General features: G+C 35.6%; 2 protein-coding genes across 3 annotated transcripts in view; one reads left to right on the top strand and one right to left on the bottom strand.

Annotated features, from left to right (window-relative positions):
* ADGRV1 (adhesion G protein-coupled receptor V1) overlaps positions 1 to 20,995 on the top strand; it is a 710,827-nt gene that overhangs the window by 323,312 nt on the left and 366,520 nt on the right. The window lies entirely within an intron of this gene.
* Positions 1,290 to 4,565, bottom strand: LOC141550955 (uncharacterized). Its single transcript, XM_074282110.1, has 2 exons — positions 4,447 to 4,565; positions 1,290 to 3,743 (listed from the first exon to the last, which is right to left on the bottom strand). Exon 2 carries the CDS (start codon positions 3,693 to 3,695, stop codon positions 1,431 to 1,433), a length of 2,265 nt encoding a protein of 754 aa, XP_074138211.1. The 5' UTR covers positions 3,696 to 3,743; positions 4,447 to 4,565; the 3' UTR covers positions 1,290 to 1,430.

Raw genomic sequence — 20,995 nt, 5'->3', positions numbered from 1 at the left:
TTTCTGAGAGCATCCCTTTTATCATTTCTTATGGTACAATAGTATTCCATCACATTTATATACTATAACTCATTCAACTATTGCCAAATGATGGGCATCCCCTTAGTTTCCATTTCTTTGCTACCAAAAAAAGACCCACCCCTCCCTCCCTCCCTCCCTCTCTCTCTCTCTCTCTCTCTCTCTCTCTCTCTCTCTCTCTCTCTCTCTCTCTCTCTCTCTCTCTCTCTCTCTCTCTCTCTCTCTATATATATATATATATATATATATATATATATATATATATATATATATATATATGAACTGACAGTGAAATGAGGAGAACTGGGGGGAACAAGTTACACAGTAACAACAATATTGATTATAGTTAACTTTGAATAACTTAATAACACTAATTAACACAGTGAATGATTCACCACAAATTTCAGACCTCCTGATGAAACATTCTATACACACTTGTTGGACAGAAATTGTAGCTTGAAACACATTTTTCTTTCTTTTTCTTGCCCCTTTTTGTGAATATGGCTAATTTGAAAATTTGTTTTGCATAACTATTTGTATTTGTTACAAGATTTATTTTTCCTTGTCTTCTCAATGAATAAAGGAGGAGGTAAAGGTAGGAAAAGAATTTGGGACTGAAAGTAAAAGAATAAAAAAGTCTCTATTAAAAAGAAAATAGAATCTATGATCTAGGACTTAGTTGCAATGGCCCTTGGGGAAAATTAGATGAGGTAAACTTTGTCTAGATATTTAGTTGGGGGAAGATATTTAGTGGATATTTAGATAGAACATTTGAATAGTGGTCAAGTGGACTTCCTGGTTAACTAACAAATAGTTATGTCAATTAATCTCTAGTTTCAATTAGCTCATGTACAAATAAAGAGGTGTGTTTAAATTGTCCTATGGGGCCTTTTCTAACAGTAAAAGACTTTTATTATTTTGTTTTTGTTGTTGGATTTTTCCTGACAATACCATCTTTTTTTTTTTTTTTTTAAGACTTTGAAAAATCAGTTCCCATAAGAAAGCTGAAGATGGCAGTAGAGCCTTTTTTGCCAAAAAATTTTAGTAGGCTATTTAAATTGCATTTGATATATCTGCATGTATATTTATTTTGGGTCTGAGTGTGTCTGTGTGTATTCATACATACAAAGACTATCTCCATATCTATATATTGAGAGAGAGAGAGAGAGAGAGAGAGAGAGAGAGAGAGAGAGAGAGAGAATGTGTGTGTTTGTATTTGTGTGTGTATATGTGTGTGATCATGTCAAGGAATAAAATACTCAAAAAGAAGATTAAAAAAAAGCTTTTTTAGTTTTCTTATGCCTCATCACTTCCTTTATTTGTACAAAATAGTGAATAATTATACCCTGGCTGAGAAAAGCAAAACAAAGCAGTGGTTTAAGGCTTAAACGCATCCTTCTGTCCTGAAGCATCTACTTTGAAGACATGGAACTAGTGGCATTATCCCCAATTTCTCGGTGTTTGTCTTTCTTAGCTTCATTGGCTTCAGTAAACTTAGCAGCTGTGGAATCGATGAGCTTGAAAGCCTTGGAATCACCGAGCTTTATGACCTTAGAATCAGACATGGTAACCTTGGGTTCAAACTTGGTTTTGGAGAACTTGATGTTACACTTGGGAGCCTTGGGGCCAGATTTAATGGCCTTGAAGTCAAACATGGTGATTTTGATTTCAGATTGAGTGACTTTGGCTTCAGCTATGGTTACATTGTGTTCAAATTTGGTGATCTCAGTATCAGACATTGTGACCTTGGGAACTTTGGTGTTAGGCTTGATGGTCTTGGGACCATTTTTGGTGGCTTTGGAGTCAAAGTTGGTGATTTGGCTTTTGGTCCCGATTATCTTGAGATCAGAATTGTCAACCTTGGTGTCAGAGATGGTAGCCTTGGGGTCAGCTTTGATGGTTTTAGGGTCAGATTTGGTCATTTGAGCTTCAGATTTTGTGACCTTGGCTTCAGACTTGGTTGGCTTGACATTAGACTTGATGACCTTGGGGTCAGACTTGGTGGTCTTGGGATCAGGCTTAGTGATTTGGGCTTCATATTTGGTCATTTGAGCTTCAGATTTTGTGACCTTGGCTTCAGACTTGGTTGGTTTGAGATTAGATTTGAGGACCTTGGTGTCACATTTAGTGGCCTTTGGGTCAGATTTGGTGATTTTGGGGACAGACTTGGTCATTTGAGCTTCAGATTTTATGAACTTGGATTCAGATTTGGTTGCTTTGAAATTGGACTTGATGACCTTGGCGTCAGACTTAGTGGCCTTAGGGTCAGATTTGTTGGTCTTGAGGACAGACTTGGTCATTTGAGCTTCAGATTTTGTGAACTTGGCTTCGGACTTGGATGCCTTGACATTAGATCTGGTGACTTTGGTGTCAGACTTAGTGGCCTTAAAGTCAGATTTAGTGGTCTTGAGGTCAGATTTAGTCATTTGGTCTTCAGATTTTATGACTTTGGATGTCTTGAGATTAGACCTGGTTACCTTGATGTCAGACTTGGTGACCTTGGGGTCACATTTGGTGGTCTTGTATTTTGACTTGGTCATTTGTGCTTCTGTCTTGGTGACCTTGGCTTCAGACTTGTTTATCTTGGGATTAGATTTGGTGACCTTGGGGTCAGACTTGGTGTTCTTGGGATCAGATTTAGCGATTTGTGCTTCTGACTTGGTGACTTTAGCTTCGGACTTGTTTGCCTTGGGAGTTGACTTTGTGACCTTGGTGTCAGACTTGATGGTTTTGGAGACTTTGGGATCAGGCTTTGTGGCCTTGGAGACCTTGGTATGAGCCTTGGTGGTCTTGAGAACATTTTTGGTGGTCTTGGGATCAGACTTGGTGACTTTGGCTTTGGACTTAGTTGCCTTGGGATCAGACTTGGTGGCCTTGAAGTCAAATTTGGTGGTCTTGGGGTTAGACTTGGTATTTTGGGGTTCAGATTTGGTGACCTTGCCCTCATATTTCCTTGGTTTTTGATTAGACTTGGTAACCTTGGTGTCAAGTTTTGTGGCCTTGGGGTCAAATTTGGGTTTGGTGACTTTGGTTTCAGACTTGTTTGCTTTGTGATTAGATTTGGTGAACTTAGCGTCAGTCTTGGTGGACTTGGAGACTTTGGTGTCATTCTTAGTGGCCTTGGAACCAGATTTAGTGACTTTGGTTTCATATTTGGTTGCCTTAGGATCAGACTTGGTGGCCTTGGTGTCAGACTTGGTAGCCCTGGAACCATGTTTGGTATGTTTGGGGTCAGACTTGGAGGCCTTGTGATCAGGAGACTTAGTAGTCTTGGGATCAGTGGTTCTGGCAACTTTAGAGTTAGGCTTAGTGATCTTGGAATTTGGGTGTTTAGTATTGATCTTGGGTCCTGGACATTTGGTGGCATCCTTAAGGTCAGTGTTCTTGGCAATGGCATTTGTGCGTTTCATGCTCATGCGCTTGAGGAGCTCGTTCATGGAGACCTTGATGCTCAGGACCCGGATGGCTTCTGTTAGGGCCTTAATGGTTTTGATGTTGTTGGCTTGTATCTTATTCAATTCCATCTTCTTTTGCTTCTTTGTAAAGCCTGTGTTTCTCAGAAACTTGGGATCAACCCCTTTCAGAGACTTGTATCTCTGTGAGTGAGGTTTCTCGATGCCATTTCTTTGCCATTTGTACAATTGCTTGTGGGTGGTATGGTTCTTAGCCTTAGTCATCTTTACACGTCTGCCTGTGCTAACAGGCACTCCACGGACCAGAAGAGGCTGAGAAAGAGAGACGCACACATACACATACACACACACACACACACACACACACACACACACACACACACAGAAGCAGAGAGAGAGGAAGTGTGGGGCAGTCGAGGATGTAACTCTTTTTTTTAATCCTGATCAATGCTTTTGTAACATTATTTATACTTTGAATTATTTGACTTAAAATTCCTTTAAAAATCAGAAAATACTCATGAGCCAGTATCGTCTTACTATGAAATTCTAGCAGAGCAGACTGTGCTTTATCTTTGGAAGAGAATGAGAGGCAGCCATAGCAAAGCCAGGAAGACCTACTTCCTGTTCCTGTTTCTAACATAACACCAGCTCTGTGTCTATGGGCACTACATGTAACTTCTCAGTGCTCTACGTTACTTTCTAAGCCTAAAAGTTGCAGAGAAGGTGCTGACCTGCACTGGTGGGGAGAACTTCCATATTTTGGAGTTCTCCATACCAATGAATCACAAGTCTGGTTTTTTTTTGTTTTTTTGTTTTTTTTTTTTTATAGAAGAGGACAATGGATGAGGCATAAATATTGAATTATCTCTTTGTTGCCAAATCCAGTGACCTTTTTCCAACCCTCATTCTCTTTGACCTCTCTGCAGCCTTAGACACTGTTGATCATTATCTCCTCCTTAATACCCTCCTCTCTCTAGATTTTTGGGATAACATTTTCTCTTGGATCTCCTCCTACCTATCTGACCGCTCCTTCTGTGTCTCCTTTGCTGGATCTTCACTCAGATTATACCCCAAACCAGCTGTGTCCCACAGGGCTCTGTCCTAGGGCCTCGTCTCTTCTCCCTTTCTACTGTTTCACTTGGTGATCTCATCATCTCCCATGGATTCAATTATCATCTCTATGACGATGATTCTCAAATCTTCTTATCCAGTATTAACCTCTTTGCTCACCTTCAGTCTCACAGATTCAACTACCTATTGAACATCTAGCACATACATCTTAAATTCAAGATATTCAAATTTGAATTCATTATCTTTCCTCCTAAATACTCACCTTTTTCTAACATTCTTTTTACTGTTGAAGTCACCACCATACTCTTAGTCATCAAGTTTTGCAATCTACATGTCATTCTGAACTCTCCATTCTTTTACCTTCACATGTAATCTCTCACTAAGGCCTGTCAATTTTACCCTTGTAAAATCACTCATTTACACCCTTTTTTCCTTGACCCTGTCACCCCCTAGAGTGGGCTCTTATCATCTCATCTCACATCTGAACTATTGTAGTATCTTGCTTACTGGGCTTCCTGCCTCACTTCTCCCCACTCCAATCTATCCTTCACTCAACTGTCAAAGAAATCTTCCTAAAGTGCAGGTCTGACCATGCCATCTTGCTCCCTCATTCAGTAAACTTCTATGACTGGTCTCTTGATTTGTCTTATAGTACCAGCCCAATTTCTGTTGGATTATTTACATTCTAGAAATCAGAGTCAGAATCTTCATACATTATTTTTTTCTTAGTATTCTCTTAAAAGAATTTTATAACAAATGAGAGAAGTGCTAGGAAGAGTAGAATTTTAGAATCTTAGATTGTTTAGAAATTCGGTGCTCTTCCTAAGGCCTATCTCTGCTCCTGATCTTAATTAACTGACATGAAGCTGTTTGCTAAAGAAACCTGATACTTTTTTGAGCATAGAAGGATTCTGATAGAAAACTTAATTTACTTTTAGTTAACTACTTCACTAGGGAAAGGACAAATTTATCATACTGTTTACATAATGTAAATTTTAATTCTTTCATTAAAAATAAACCTATTTAACCTTTTCTTCAGAATTAAGTTAAATTAATCAGAAAAGCTAAATCAGCAGATTTAGATGTAGATAGATTTTTTCATTGTAACTGTAATAGGATCAACTTTTTTGTTTTAGAAATGTCAGAGTAATTTAGCAAAAAATTTAAACTGTGTTTTTAAAAAATCTATTGGAATTATTTTTGCTAATCACGGGAGTGAATTTACCAAGTAAAACTAAATGACATCCATACATTTAATAAGCTGAAATTTTTAAAAATTTGTCATTGAAAAGTTTCATAAGCACTCTCATTTTGACTTTTTGTTCTATTTGAATGTTTTTGAAGGACTTGATAAAATTGAATTTGTTTTTGTCTGGGTACTTTTTCATTTATCAGTTGAATTCAATTATTAATCACCTTCTCTGATCAAAGCTTTGCCCTTGAGTACCTTTCCCATTGAAGGTTTACCTCTATTGTCATTTAACACAAACTCAACAGAAATACACTATTATAAAATCATTTACCATAAGTATGCCTGAAAAATAAATCTTGATGTGAGTGAGAAGCCTTTTTATAAAAAAAATCTAATTATATCATTGGAATTTTTATTTAGAAATCACATTGCTCATCCATGTGTGCCTTGATAAGACTGGTAAATAGTTGGGACAAAGGACAAGTTTCTGTTACACCAGTACTAGTTCTGGCAATTCTGTTAGAAAAAAAATAAGAAACTTTGTAAATTTTAAGCAAAATTAAAATAAAAATTTTAAAGAACACAGGCATAGTAAAGTAATTCAATTCATCTGTTTAATAATATTTAAAAATAAGGAAGCATTGACTATTTGGATATTTTTTTTTCAGTTCAAGGTTATTTTAAAAGGCTAAAATTTTTCAAACTGCGCACATGTGCGTGAGAGAGAGAGAGAGAGAGAGTGTGTGTGTGTGTGTGTGTGTGTGTGTGTGTGTGTGTATGTAAGCAGTGAGGAGCATATGCCAATGTATGCATGTGTATCTACATATTGGCTTAACTCAGATAATTTTATGATAATGTTTGGGCATTAAAAATGTTTTTATTATTGTGAATAAACTACATTTGGTCACAGCTGGAGTTCATATTGTAGCTAATTAGTGTTCCATCCTCTCCCTTTGGGATGGGGCAAATGAACTATTCTAAAACTGTGGGAAGCAAACTCTATGATTTAACCATAATTGCATAAGAGAACATCTTTGGTTTATTCTCTTCTTTCCTTGGTATTTGTTTGCTGGTCATTTTGTAGGAGCACATTCTTAGAGAAAAAATGAGGAAAGTTCCTAGTACTTCTAGTGAAGGTTGAGTGCAAGAGGCCCTGTGTGGACCTTCCAGAAGGGTATGGACAAGAATCTCACAGGAGATACCAGTTTGGATGGATGACAATGTGCATCATTGAATAGACTGTCCACATAGATGAGAAAACAGATCTTTTTGAGTTTCTGAGCTACAGTGACCACATGCACTGAAAGAGTATGTATGTTGTGTGGTCAGAAATGCTTCTAGACAGGATGAAGCTATTATTTGCTTCCTTAAGAATAAGCATTTTTATTCAGGAGATTTGTTAAGAAACCTTTTTTGTGATTCTGGATTGGAATTTTTTTCTAATAAGATAATTTAAAATCTAACATTTTAACCTATTCAAACAGATTAATGGGTATATATATATATAAACTCTCTATTTAAGATAAAGAAATTTAATTTCCTTTGACCAGAAAACTTTCTGTTTTTACTCTTAAAGAATTTTCTCCCAAAAAATTATTAGTTATTTGTAGTGTTTTGGGAGGGCAATAATCAAGGGGACATAATCAAATCTTTCTTTGATTTGCAAGCCTTGTAGTACCTCTGAGACATAGGACACTAGATATGATTATACATGGTACTTCAGATAGAAGTTTTCGGAGACTGGGTTGTGAAAACTCTTAAGAGACAATCCCCATTATTGAAGCTTTTGTTTGTTTCTAATGAAAATGAATTATAACAAAAATTCTAGTTAAACAAAGTCTCTAGTTCAGTATGCTTTGGAGTTACCCACAATCCTTTTGAAAGCCATTTTACAAAGCTATTTTCTCCCTCTTTCTGACTTTCATAAGAAAAAAGAAAAATTTATTGGACATATAAACTTATTAGTAAAGTTGAAGGCCATACTTTCTCTTTCAAGCTTCCTTCAAAACACCTTCAGGTGAAAAGAAACAAGATAACTACTAATTTATAGACTTTTCTTTATCTAATACTTTCTGCCTCCAAAACAGGATACAAACCTAATTTATCTCTCTTCTTCAGGTTTCTTCCCGTTTCATTCTCTGCTATATATATATATATATATATATATATATATATATATATATATATATATATATATATATATATATATATATATATATATATATATATGTCTATGTCTATGTCACCTCCTTCCTCCTTTCTCCCACCAGTTAACTCCAGTTGCTCCCTTTTGCCTCTGAGATAAAATAGTGCTCTGTTTTGATTTTAAAGCCTTTACTGTTATGTGATAAACTTTTTCCACCTTATATTTACTCTTCCTCTCAAACTTTGCAATAAAGCTAAATTATCCTTCAAGCTATTCCTTTTCAAACACTTATTTTGTGTAAGACATTCTATCACCTGACTTCATGCTTCTGTAATGCCTTCCTTTATGTCTGGAACATATTCCTTCCTCACAGTAGCCTCATAGACTACCTCTTTTCCTTCAAGATGCAGCTAAAGAATAATTTTCTACTTAAAGCTTTTCCATATCCCCCAACTGTCAATGCCTTTATATTTAACTGTGCATTTATTATATTCTGCCCTCTTTATATTTATTTAATGTATACATAAATATAAACTTATCTTCTTCCATTAGAATGTCAGCTTCTCACAAATAGAACTGGTTTCATTTTTTAAAATTCTTATCCCCTAATGCCTAGCACATTGCCTGTGATATATAATAGGAATTCAACAAATGTTTCTTGATTGATGAGCTACTGTGATAAAAAATAATTTTTATTCACACAGGCATGAAATAACAAGAACTTAATGAATTTGGGGATTTTAAAAAATGCCTTTTATTTTAAATACTAATAAAAATAACCAAAAATTCTATAATATATTTTTGACAAGAGATGAGAGACTCCCACACACATCTACACACATAGAGAGACAGAGACAGAGAATAATATTAGATGCTGTAGAGAGATCAAGAACAATAAGGCCTGGAATTGTAGTGAGAAGAAAGGTCTTTGGTGATCTCCAAGACAATAATGTCATTAACATGTTTGGGATGAGAGCCAGGTGTGTAACAAGGTAGAGAAAGAACAGATGGTGAGGAAGTGTAGTTTACATGTTGGGAAAGTTGAGTAACAAAGGAAGAAGAAGGACAAGGGTCATAGTTTACAATGGTTAATAGGACAGGGTTCAACCCATTTTTTTCAATAGTAGCTCTGCATTGTACCAAAATATGCACAGACACACATCAGTTATACATTACATTTTTATAGGAATTTGTAGCTTAGGGCATGCTGCTTAAATGTTTAATTAGAATGAAGTCTCTTAGCTTATTGACAAAGCAGCTATAATAATTGATATAGAGGTGGTACAATTCTGTACCACCCAAGACTTCAAATTTAATTTTTTAGAGAAATTAAAAATAACATAGTATAAGAAACATAGTATCAGAATCAAAGAATCCAAAGTGATATGTATCTATGCATAATATTTTAATAACAATTCAAGAGTGTGTGATCAAGTAGCTTCTATCACAATAGAATACAATTTGAGTCTGAACTTTCCCCCTCTAATTGAGATTTGTTGCTAGCTTTATAGATTTAATAACACTGCATTGTTTCCAAATTTGAAAAGAATTTGACATAGGAGATTTATATGTGTTACTTATGAAAATATTTAATAATTTATTTCTGCAATCAAAAATCTAGCACTGTCCTAGACCAATCATGAACCTTCAGAAGCTGAGGGTTTTGGATATTTAAAGTGGATTGGAATCTGAAGTTGTGACTCAACACTGCAGTTTCAGAAGTTGAATATCCTTTTATAGCATCTAGGTTCTCAAGCTTTTCTTCACGTTTTAGCTTATATCTCTTTTACAATTTCAAATTGATAACTATTGACATTCCTCCCTAAATACAATTTGACAAACTATTCTGAGCAAGTCCTTAAGTTCTCGCTCCCAGACTATATTTCTGACTTTCTCACAGAGTTGGAAATAAAATGAAGCCTAAGACTCAAAAATAGTATCATGGTCACTACTGGGAAATTAAAACTTTCCCTCAAGCGCTGAAACAGCAAAACTACAGAAAGACTGAGTAATATTCTGAATGAGGCTACAGTGACATTCTGATGTTTGGAACATAACATTAGTTACCAGGATAGTATGTGAGGTGAACTCCTACTGTCCTAGAAAACACCCATTTAGATCACACCACCCAAGACTGAAACAGAAACAATGTTTTGATTTTAGGGGCACTTTTTGGCTTTGCTGATGAGTAATATTAGTGAACTGGTCTATAAACCATTTGAGGAAGAAGAAAAGGCCTTAAACATCCTGATCAGGTGCACATGCAATTCTTAAAAATTCTACTTAAATACCTACTATGCCTTAAATCCAATTCTGCTCTGATTTTTATTGATTGGCCAACAATACATAGGTTAATGCGGAAACCCAACTTGGTTGTCATTATTTGGGTCCTGATAGCTCTGAGTGAATATAAATAACAATTGTTTCTGTTTTGGCCAAAAACCCTGAGAGTCTTCCCTTCTTAGATTGGGTTTTTTGTTTTTGTTTTTAGGTAAAGGAAGCCATACTCTGCCTTATTTTTTACCTAGCCTAATCATTGAATGGTCATTGCCTCAGGCAAACTAACACCTGGGAAAGAATTAGCTTAAAAAGACCAAGGTCTCTAACTGCATCCAGAGTCTTCTCCAGGCATTGTAATCTATGTTTTGCCCAAGATCTAAATGGCTCTAGAGGAGAAAGTGAGACTGATGACTTTGCATAGCCCTCATTTAAATCCAATTCACTTGCAAGCCATGGCTTCACTTTCCTGATGTCATGGTTCACTTTGGGAACTAAGGATAAATAATAACTCTAGTACTGTCAGTACTGCTGGGAAAAGCACTGGCTTTGAAGTCTGAACATCTGTATCAAACTCCTGACATTAACTGTTGTTACCTCTATGACTTTGGGCAAATGACTTAATTTTTCTGAACCTCTTTCTTCACCTAAATATGAGGATGATAATACCTGTATGACTTACCTTAAAAATATTGCAAGAAAAATGCCTTATAAACTTTGAAGTAAAGTGCCCCAAAATGATGAGATTTTTTAACAGGAGGCATTGGCTTTTCAATTAAAGGTTCAGATCCTATTTCTGCGATTTACATCTGTGTGCCTGAACAAAACACTCAAAACTCCCTCCCTTTAGTTTCCTTGTTTGTAATATGAAACATATGGATTATGAGTTCTGAAGTCCCCATCAACAATAAGCCCGTAAATCTAAGAATTACTCATTCTAATTAGCAAGACTTAATCTTCCAGTTTTTAGATGCTCTAGAACAGAGACCATGTTTTATCTGGACTGAGTTGGAAAGAAATGATTTGTCCAAGATTCCATTTCTGTTAGAAAAAAATCTAAGGTTTCTGACTGATTCTTCATTCTAACTCCTTCTGCAAATTTGCTTCTTTCTCTGAAGCATTTTCATGATTGTCCCTTAGAAAATGGGATTTTAAACAAATGGTATTATATTTCAATCCAAAGAAATTTCATTTCAAGTATTTAACTGCTTTCTCAATTAATGGAATATTTTATTTCATAATTATCTGCTAACTTTGCCTAGATTATAAGACCCCAAAGAAAAAGTAGATTCTTTTTTTCCTCCCTGGACACTTAACAGATAATGGAGAGGACAAAAATAACATAGCAGAGAAAATAAAGCAAGTTATTGCCTCGTTACAGACCTATAAGTTGGGTGAAGTTTTTCACTCATGTTGGCAGTGCTATATTTGGATGCCATCTAATAAGAACATATACTTCATGTTCTGCCAGAATAGAAAGGAGGTGTGGGGAGGAACAATGTTTCAAAGCACCAAGCCTGTTTTGAGTGGAAGGGAGATTGTTATTGCCAAAATGAAATATTTACATGTCAGATATAAACAACTGTATGCATGTCATGGCCAATCCATCTGTAGAATATAGCCACATGCCAATTTTCTTTCTTTGAGTTTGGCTCAAGATCTATAAAAAAATTTTAGTACCTTCTTCTCCCTCAAATATTCAAGTTGTTAGTGTTTTACCATTTCTCCCTTTATTCTATCTGTGGTTCTTAATCTTCTAAGATGACCCTTTGTAAGTAGACACAACAAGTTTACCTTCTGGCCAAAGTTTATCAAATTCCCTTTTCTCAAATAACCAAGCAAAAAACAGTTTTCAAACAAGAAGAGAATCATATTGGAAACTATTGTGTTTTGATTTTCCTGTATTAGGGTCATGATTGTCAAGAAATAGAAAGTTCATACCCACAGAACACTGCTCAGTTGATCTAAAAATGCTCAATCAACATTTCCTCTATTAAGAATATCATGAAGATAATAACTTATTCATGCAGTAATATTTTAAAAGAAATCAAGGCAAAACCAAAGATAATATGAATGGCCAGACATAGAAAAGTTTTCTAAATCAGAGTTTTTAAATACACAGCCAGTATATAGTGTGGACCAGCAACAATCTAAGTGTATCCTAAACCTGACTAATATATAGTTGGGAAGTATCCAGATAGCTAGCATTCCATTTTAAAATGCAATCAATATGCAGCCTACAAGTATCTTTCTATATGGATTAGTAGGTTCTGTTTCTGTTTGAGTGTGATCCCACTGACCTAATGATAATGATGATGTGATGATGTTAATGATGAAGATGAATAAAAGTTGACTTATATAGAAATTTTAGGTTTATGGCCCTATTCTATTTGATTTTCACAACAACCAAATAAGGTAGATATCCATTATTCCCAATTTACAGATGTGGAAATTAATGTTCAGAAAAATGTACTCACATGCCCAAGATTCTATAGCTAGTAAGTGTCTAAATCAGGATTTAAACCTTTGTCTCTAAATCTTGGCCTTTTTATATGCTGCCTTCTTTAATATTAGAATCATGCAATAAGTCGACCATGTTGCCAGACATTGTGTTAAACACTGAGGACAAAATCAAAAGAATTCTTGACCTCCAGTGACTTATATTCTGACAGTGGAGACAATACGTGTATATGTATGTGTGGATATATGTATGTATTCACATATATACATTTTGAATGGATCTGTATTAACAAGTTGTAGGTTTGGGAAAGACTTTATGAAAAAAGTGGGACTTGGATTGAGTCTTAAAAGAAACTAGAGATTCTAAGAGGCTCAGATGAAGAGGAAGAACATTTCAGACACAGGGAACAATGTAGTGTGCTTCTAGAGCCCCCAAATTGGGGTGCCAAAATATACTATGCTTTCTAGAGTCCCTATGCCAGGGTGCCAAAATATACCATCCCGGACTAGCTCTCTGGAGGGTCTTGGGATCAGCCCGAGTCCTTGGTCTTAGTGGAGGAGTGGTGAAGGCAGGAGAGCCACCAGGAGGACAGTTTAAAGATGGAGTCTGTTTATTTCAAGTTCTCTCAGCCCTTAAATACTTTAGTATGATTATATCACTACAGCACACTGAGCATGTGCCAACTAGAGAACCATTACATCATCACATCACACTGAACAAGTGCTAACTATAGTAGCATTGCATCACCACAACACACAGTGCAAGTGCTAACTATAAGCACCCTGCTATTGATATGTAAATGTATCTCTTTACTGTAAGTATCCCTTGCTTTAAATAGAACACAGGTGGTAACACCCTCCTTGACTTCTCAGGAAGGGTGAGAGCCCTTAAAAGAGATGGGGGGGCTGAAGCAGACATTGTCAGCAGGTTCCTTTTGGGCTAAAGGGTCTTATACCTTACCCAGAGTTTTTCCACTATCTGCAGCCTGCTACAGAACAGTAGTATAAAAGCATTAAAAAGGGAATGGTGGGTCCTTGAGAAGGCCAAAAGGACTATAGTTTCTAGAGGGAGTGTTGTATTTAAAAAACTGGAAAGATAAAAGATGCCAGGTTATAAGTAGATTTAAATGTCAATTAGAAATCATATTTGATCCTAAAAGAATTGGAGAAGCACTGGAATATATTGAAGGAGGTAAGACTGACTCACAGGCAGTGCTTTGGGAAAGTAACTGTCTTGACTCTGTGGAGCCATGCATTGACTTGGGGAGAAACTTGAAGTTGGGAGTTCAAATAGAAGGCTATAACAGTGGATTCAATGGGTAATGATGAAGGCCTGACGAGAGATAATAGGATGTATGTAAAATGCAGAAACAACAAAATTTGTCAATTTACTGGATAATATGAGGTGTGAGGGAGGGTGAGGAGTTGAGAATAACACCAGTGTTGAGAACTTGTGTGACTAGAGGCATGGGGACAGTTATAGGAAAATTCAGAAGAAGGAAGAAAATGGGGTCAAAGATAATGAGTTCTTGTTTGAACATGTTGAGTTGGAGATATCTAGGGTACATCTAGTCGGGAATGTTCAGTATATATTGCACTACAAACGATATAGTTTTTAAATACAGAACTAGAGCTTATAGAAGAAAATAGGGCTGCATTTTTAAAGCTGGAAGTCATCTGCAAAGAGATAATAATTGAGCTCATGAGAGCTAATAAGGAGGTCACCAGGTGTGAGAGTGTAGACAGAAAAGAAAAACATCCATAGGCAACTGATGTTCTATGGATGATGAATCAGCAAGTATGCCTGGAAAAAGAATGATAAGTAGGAAATATGAGAAAGAACTATCTCATAAAAATTCTGAGAGAAGACATTGGAGAAAAAAGGATGGTCAGTAGTGCCAAATGCTATAGAGAGATAGAAAAAGCTGAGGACTGAGAAAAGTCATTGGATTTGGTAATTAAGAAATTATTTGTAAACTTGGAGATAATAATTTGAGTAGTAAGGTTGGAAATCATATTGTAGAGTATATAAAAGAGAGTGAAACAAGTGGACTAAGTTCATGATAGTTTTTCAAAGAGTGCTGAGAAAGGAAGGAGAAATATAAGACAGTAGTTAGCAGGGATATTGGAATCTAATAAGTTTGTTTGTTTTAGGATGAAGACAACATATTTGCTGAAGTTAGGGAAGGATCCACTAACAAAAGAAATTATATATGTGCCATACAAATCTCTCTCTCTCTCTCTCTCTCTCTCTCTCTCTCTCTCTCTCTCTCTCTCTCTCTCTCTCTCTCTCTCTCTCTCTCTTACACACACACACACACACACACACACACACACACACACACACGTATTGCTCCAAGATTAGATTTATGACTTTATTATTTGAAACTAGATATGCATGTTCCCAGGAAAATAATATAAACTGTGATAGCTTCCAGGTCATCTCAAAATTGCCTATTTTTGTCTACAATATAACTGAAAAATAACAATAATAGCTTCCATTTATATTGTGTTTCACAGTTTACAAAGTACATTTACTCACAACAATCCTCTGAGGTAGCCATTTCAAGTAATATTGTCCCCATTTCACAAGCTACACAATCGAGGTTCAAGGAGGTAATTTGTTCACAACCACAAAGATTTTGGATTAGAATTCAAAGCTCCGTTCCACCATGAGTATTATAGAATAAAATCATCATGTATTATAATGGGAACTGCATGGCAAACTCCAACTGGAGATGTCAGGAATACATCCCATATGTTTCCAATCCCAATGATACATCCCATCATTCAATGTTTTCTATGGGAATTTCCCCCTATTATTTTACCATCTGCTTCCTGCATGAACTTCCAACTGGGGTAGGAGGGTTATTCTAGTTCTGCAAGTTCCGTGGTAGAGGAATATGCATAAGGCTTGGAGGAAGATAAGGAATGAAGGTTCTGACAATTGAACATGATGCAGGGAGCTTAGTTGAGGCTTTAGAAAGTGATTGAAGACCTAAGTGAGAACTGTGTGTGCACCTGTGTGGAAGGATCCTCTAGTAGCACATAATATGCTCAAATGGAGGTAAGCAAGTGACTTTCCAGTGCTAATGAATTCCATTGGGGTAGAGCAGTATTGCAGCAGTCAGGTCAAAGATTTTTGGTATCAGTTTGCTTAAGTAACGATATCTTTTCTAGCAGTGAGATGATAGAGTGGTAGTGTACACACACACACACACACACGAAGTCATGCTTATTGCTAATAGGATGTCTTCATCTTTCTGTTCATTTTTGGCTTGATTTTCAGAAGAATTCTAGTTTGTGGAGAAAGAAAATTTGATAAATAGAAATGCTTAGATATGCTAAGTTAGATGATTAGATCTATGGTTACTTATGCTAAACCACTTTCATTTTGTGTATAGCAATAAAGGTAACAGGACTACCTGACTGTAGTGAGCTCAAACCAAGACTGAGATTGAATACTATGTTCCATTCTGGTATATCTCAATATTTTGAGTGATCTAGAGTTCATATAATGTTATGATGAAGTCACTTCAAGTATGTCATTTTGCAGGATGCCTAACTCTACATTTAATAAGCCCTAATTACATCATTCTTCCCAATTGATCCCCAAGTCACTGCTTCAAAATCATGTTGAAACTTATTCCTGAGACCTGAAGGCTAAAACATATTCCTGAAATCTGAGTCTAGACTGGTTAGATTGTGCTTTGAGAGAGCAGAATAGAAATATCCTTGATAAGCCTTTTTTTTTTTCACTCCCAGTGTTCATAAAGCTCCAGGGTTCTGAGAAATTGGGTTTAACTAACCTTAAGAGATGGTAGAGAAAAATGTAATCCCTGAATTGATTCATATACTTTTCATCATGAGAAAGTTAAGTGATTTAGGGAGAATTCTAGGAAGATGATGGAGTAGGTCAGAAAATTCCAGCTTCTCCAGATTTCTCCCACAAACAAACAAAATTGTGTTTCGGAGTGAACATAGCTAAAAAGATTTGGGGCAGAACAGAGGTCGTCCTGAGATAACCCAAGAAGACCTGAAGACCTCAGGACTGAGTTTAAAACATCCAGCCTAGCTCTGCAAATGGGGAGAAACTAGAGCTAGCTGGGTTCAGATGGAATCTCATCTTGAACCATAAGAATTTAAGGAACTTTCACCTCTCAGGCAGTATGAAGAGTCAGGAGTCTGAATCTGGGAAGACTGGGGGAAGCTCTGCTGATTAGGAACATTAGACCCAGCTATGTTACTAAGACACAGTGCTGGGTGAGAAGGAACCAGCACCCTTGAGTGCATAAGCAGTGGGGAGGGATGCTGCTGGCTGTAGGCACTTGTAGTAGGAGCTTTGAATTTAGGGTTTCAAGTCAGAGGGAAAAGCTAAAAAGAAGCTAAAGACTTCAACTCTCCCCCACCCCACCCCAGGATTAGAGCTGCTTACATCAATACTTCTCATTTAAAAAAAAAAAAAAAAAAAGGAGCAGACAGTAGAAAAAAGTAGGGGAAAGGTGTTCAAGAACAATATTATGTATTGATACTGTTCCACAAAATTTTAGATGGGTTGATATATGACATTACTCCTGAAAATAAGAACCACTCTTTAGTAAATTAGATACTAGTGATTTAGAGTTCAAATTTACAGATCTATGATTAGGAAATAGAGCTGGGAATCAAAATGTATTCATGCTTTGAGATTTCAGTTTGGTTGTTTTTGTTGGGTTTTGTTTTTAAACTCAAGTCACACTAACAACTCAGAATATAGTATTCAATCATTCTGCATATTGTTTTATTTTTCTTCTAGCTATAGCTCCAGCTGTAGTAGCTCATTTTAATTTCTAAGGTCTAGAGCATTGTCAGTTTGCCCAGTTGGGATTTGATTTATGTTTGTAGTTTATGGAATTTACTATGTGGTATTAACTTTTTTATTATGAATACTGTCACAGGCTGGGTAATTCCAGATCTCAGTATTCTTTATATAATATGAGGAAAACATAATGTCCTATTTACATAGTTTAACCAGATCATAGGAGTAAATTACATGCTTTGCTTGGAGACCTGAAAATATTTTACATTTCTCCCTAAAATGCTTAATTTCTTCTTAGGAAACTACTCTTTTATCTCATTTTATGTTAGCTGACTTGATAAGAATACAACACAGGGCATAAGGTGTCTGGTCATAGAAAAGCTGGTTTCCATTATCTTTTTTTACTCTATTGCTATCTTCATAAACATGTTCCTATTTCCAAGAACTATGTGTTAGTTTAGATGCAGGGCTGGGGAAACTTTTTTTATTTTTCTATCAAGGATCATTTGCATATCTATAACATTATTTGTGGGTCATATAAAATTATCAACTTAAAAACTCAAGCAGTGGGAGGTTATTGTACCTATCTTTCAGCTCATCATTGCCTGCAATTACCTTGACAGGACTAGATCAAATGATTTTGCAGTCTGTAGGCTGGGCATTTCCCACCCTGGCAGAGGATGAATCTAGTTCTCTCATAGATACAACCTACCTATTCCCAACTTATGATCTTTTTTATGTACCATTTAGCCATTTCACATAATTATTTTTGACATTTTAAATTTTATTTTTTATTATTATAGCTTTTTATTTACAAGATATATGCATGAGTAATTTTTCAGCATTGACAATTGAAAAACCTTTTGTTCCAATTTTCCCCTCCTTCCCCCCCACCCTCTCCCCCAGATGGCAGGTTGACCAATACATATTAGATATGTTAAAGTACATGTTAAATACAATATATACATATATTCCATACAATTATTTTGCTGTACAAAAAAATCAGACTTTGAAATAGTGTACAATTAATCTGATTTCACATAATTATTGAATTATTATTTTGCAGTCAATAAAAAACAAAGGGTGCTTTTTTAAAAAAAATTCTTACAGGTTCAGAATGTAACTTTATATTCAAGCTTGAAGAAATTCAACATAGAAAATAATATAGGATCTGTGATTTTCTTGTATAGGAAACCTTCTTGGGAAGCTTCTCTGCCAACCTAAATCCTAGCATAACTATGTCTGCAGGAATTGTCTGAGAGCCTATACGGGATGAAGTTAAATTTTCAGTGTAAGCACAAATCAGGGCTTCATTTATTATTTTGTTGATTGTCTAGACTTACGTGATGAACATAATAACAATAAAAATATAAAATAAAAGAATATAAATACATAATAAATATAAATAATAAACTTAAAAATGTGTTGCATTTTCTCTCAATCCCTTACTTCAGTCAAATCCGGCTGGTTATTAAACATTTGTAGAGATTATGGAAGGCCACATGTCTCCTAAATACCATAGTCAGGACATGATTTAAATCCTTTCTAAATCCAAATCTAACCTTCTATTCACTACCCAGACTTTTTTCTCATGAAATATACATGTTAAATTATATCATGCTATGACTATGAGACTATCATGTACTATCATATATAAGTCAGTCATTCAAGAAACATTTAAGTGCCAAGGAAGCAAAAAAAGGAAAAAACAAAGTCTTTGCCCTCAAAGAACTTACATTTAAAAAAAATAATAATAGCATTTTCTTTTTCAAAATACATACAAAGATAGTTTTCAACATTTACCCTTGCAAAACTTTATTTTCCATATTTTTCTCCCTCCCAGCTCTCTCCTCCCCTAGATAACAAATAATTCAATATAAATTAAACATGTATAATTCTTCTAAACATATTTCCACATTTATCATGCTACATGAGAGGTAGACTACCCCTTGTTCTCCTAAGTTGCTTATAGAATCATCTTTTATGCCTAAATCATGAACCCATTTCAACCTTATCTTGGTATGTGAGTTTAGGTATTGATCAATGCCTAGTTTCTGCCATACTGTTTTCCAGTTTTCCCAGAAATTTTTGTCAAATAGTGAGGAAGTCACATCCTTGAGGAGGAACTATGCAGATAACTATGCTAGGTGCCACAGTGGTTAGAGTGCCAGGCCTGAACTCAGGATGACTCTTCTTCATGAGTTCAAATGCAGGCATAGACACTTACTGAGTGATCCTGAGAAAATCATTTAACTGTTTGTCTTAGATTCCTCATCTGTAAAATGTGGTGGAGAAGGAAATGGCAAATCACTCTAGTATCATTGCCAAGAAAACCCCAAATGGGGTCACAGTCAGACAAGACTGAAAAACAACAGAACAATAACAACCATAATGTATTCAAAATACATGCAAGGTAATAGAAGGTCTGAGAGGGAAGGTACTGAAGTGGTGGAGAAGGGGAGGAGAAGGAAGTCAGTTGAGTCTCAAAGTAAGATAATATAGCCAAAAGAACATACATTTCAGGCATGAAAGATAGACAGGAACAGCAGGAGATGATGTGCCATGGTGGGAAAAACAAGAATCCAGTTATTGCTGGATTATTGTGAAAAGGAGTAAAATGTAAAAATACTAGAAAGGTACCAGTTTGTGAAGAACTTTAGAATTCAAACAGAATATATTTGATCTTGAAAGTAATAGGAAGACATTAGAATTTATTGAGGATGGAGGAGAAAACACATTGGCCTGGCAGCTCAGGAAGCTCATTTTCTTAGTTATGTATGGGGAATAGAGTGAATTGAGTAGAGATGGGACAGAAAGACTTGAAATACATTGGAGTAAGGAAATGGCAATGAATTATTTATTATAATCTGAGTATAATTAAGTGTTCAGCGGCAGCTATAGAAACTCAGTCCTATATTTCTTAGTTTTCTTACTGCTTCTACTGATAAGAGGATTTTAGTTCTGCAAGATTCATTATTATGCCTCTATTAGGTTGAAGTAAATAGCCTCTGACCAACCTTCTAGCTCTTACATTTTACAGCTCTGTCATGCATAATCCTTTCCCTCAGACATCTGGAAACAAGAATCTAGACTGAGAAGCAAAATTATCTAATGTAGAAGTCTGAAATTTCTTGCTTCACAGGATTTTTTTGTTTATTAGGAAAGTATTTTGCAAATGTTAAAGTAATATATAAATTTAGGTGGGTTACTATTTTTTGTGAAGTACAGTTTGGTTTGAGTTTTTCCTTCTTTTTTAATGGGACTATTCCTTATAGTTAGTAAATGGATGGAAAATGTTGCAAAGGTAGAGAAAAATATTTCCATAGTATATCCATATATACCCATAATATATCCATATCTATACATACACACATAGATCCATTCTAAATGTATATCAGAAATATTTGTTCATTGCTATGTTTCATACCCTAAATTCTGTATGCCCTGTAGACATTTTAGGGGCGTAATTCAGAAAAATAACATTAGAGATATATAGAATTGTCTGGGCCACTGAGAAAGTAACTTACCCTGAGTTATGCAGTCCATGTATATGCATTAGAGGCAGCCTCCTGATTTTTCCTGCCTCCAAGATTCTCTCCTCTAGATGTCAGTGCCTTTAT

This window comes from Sminthopsis crassicaudata, chromosome 1 (assembly GCF_048593235.1).
Source record: "Sminthopsis crassicaudata isolate SCR6 chromosome 1, ASM4859323v1, whole genome shotgun sequence".
Lineage (NCBI taxonomy): Eukaryota > Metazoa > Chordata > Mammalia > Dasyuromorphia > Dasyuridae > Sminthopsis > Sminthopsis crassicaudata.
Note: the sequence above shows the minus strand (reverse complement) of the source record. Positions and strands in the feature narration are given on the sequence as shown.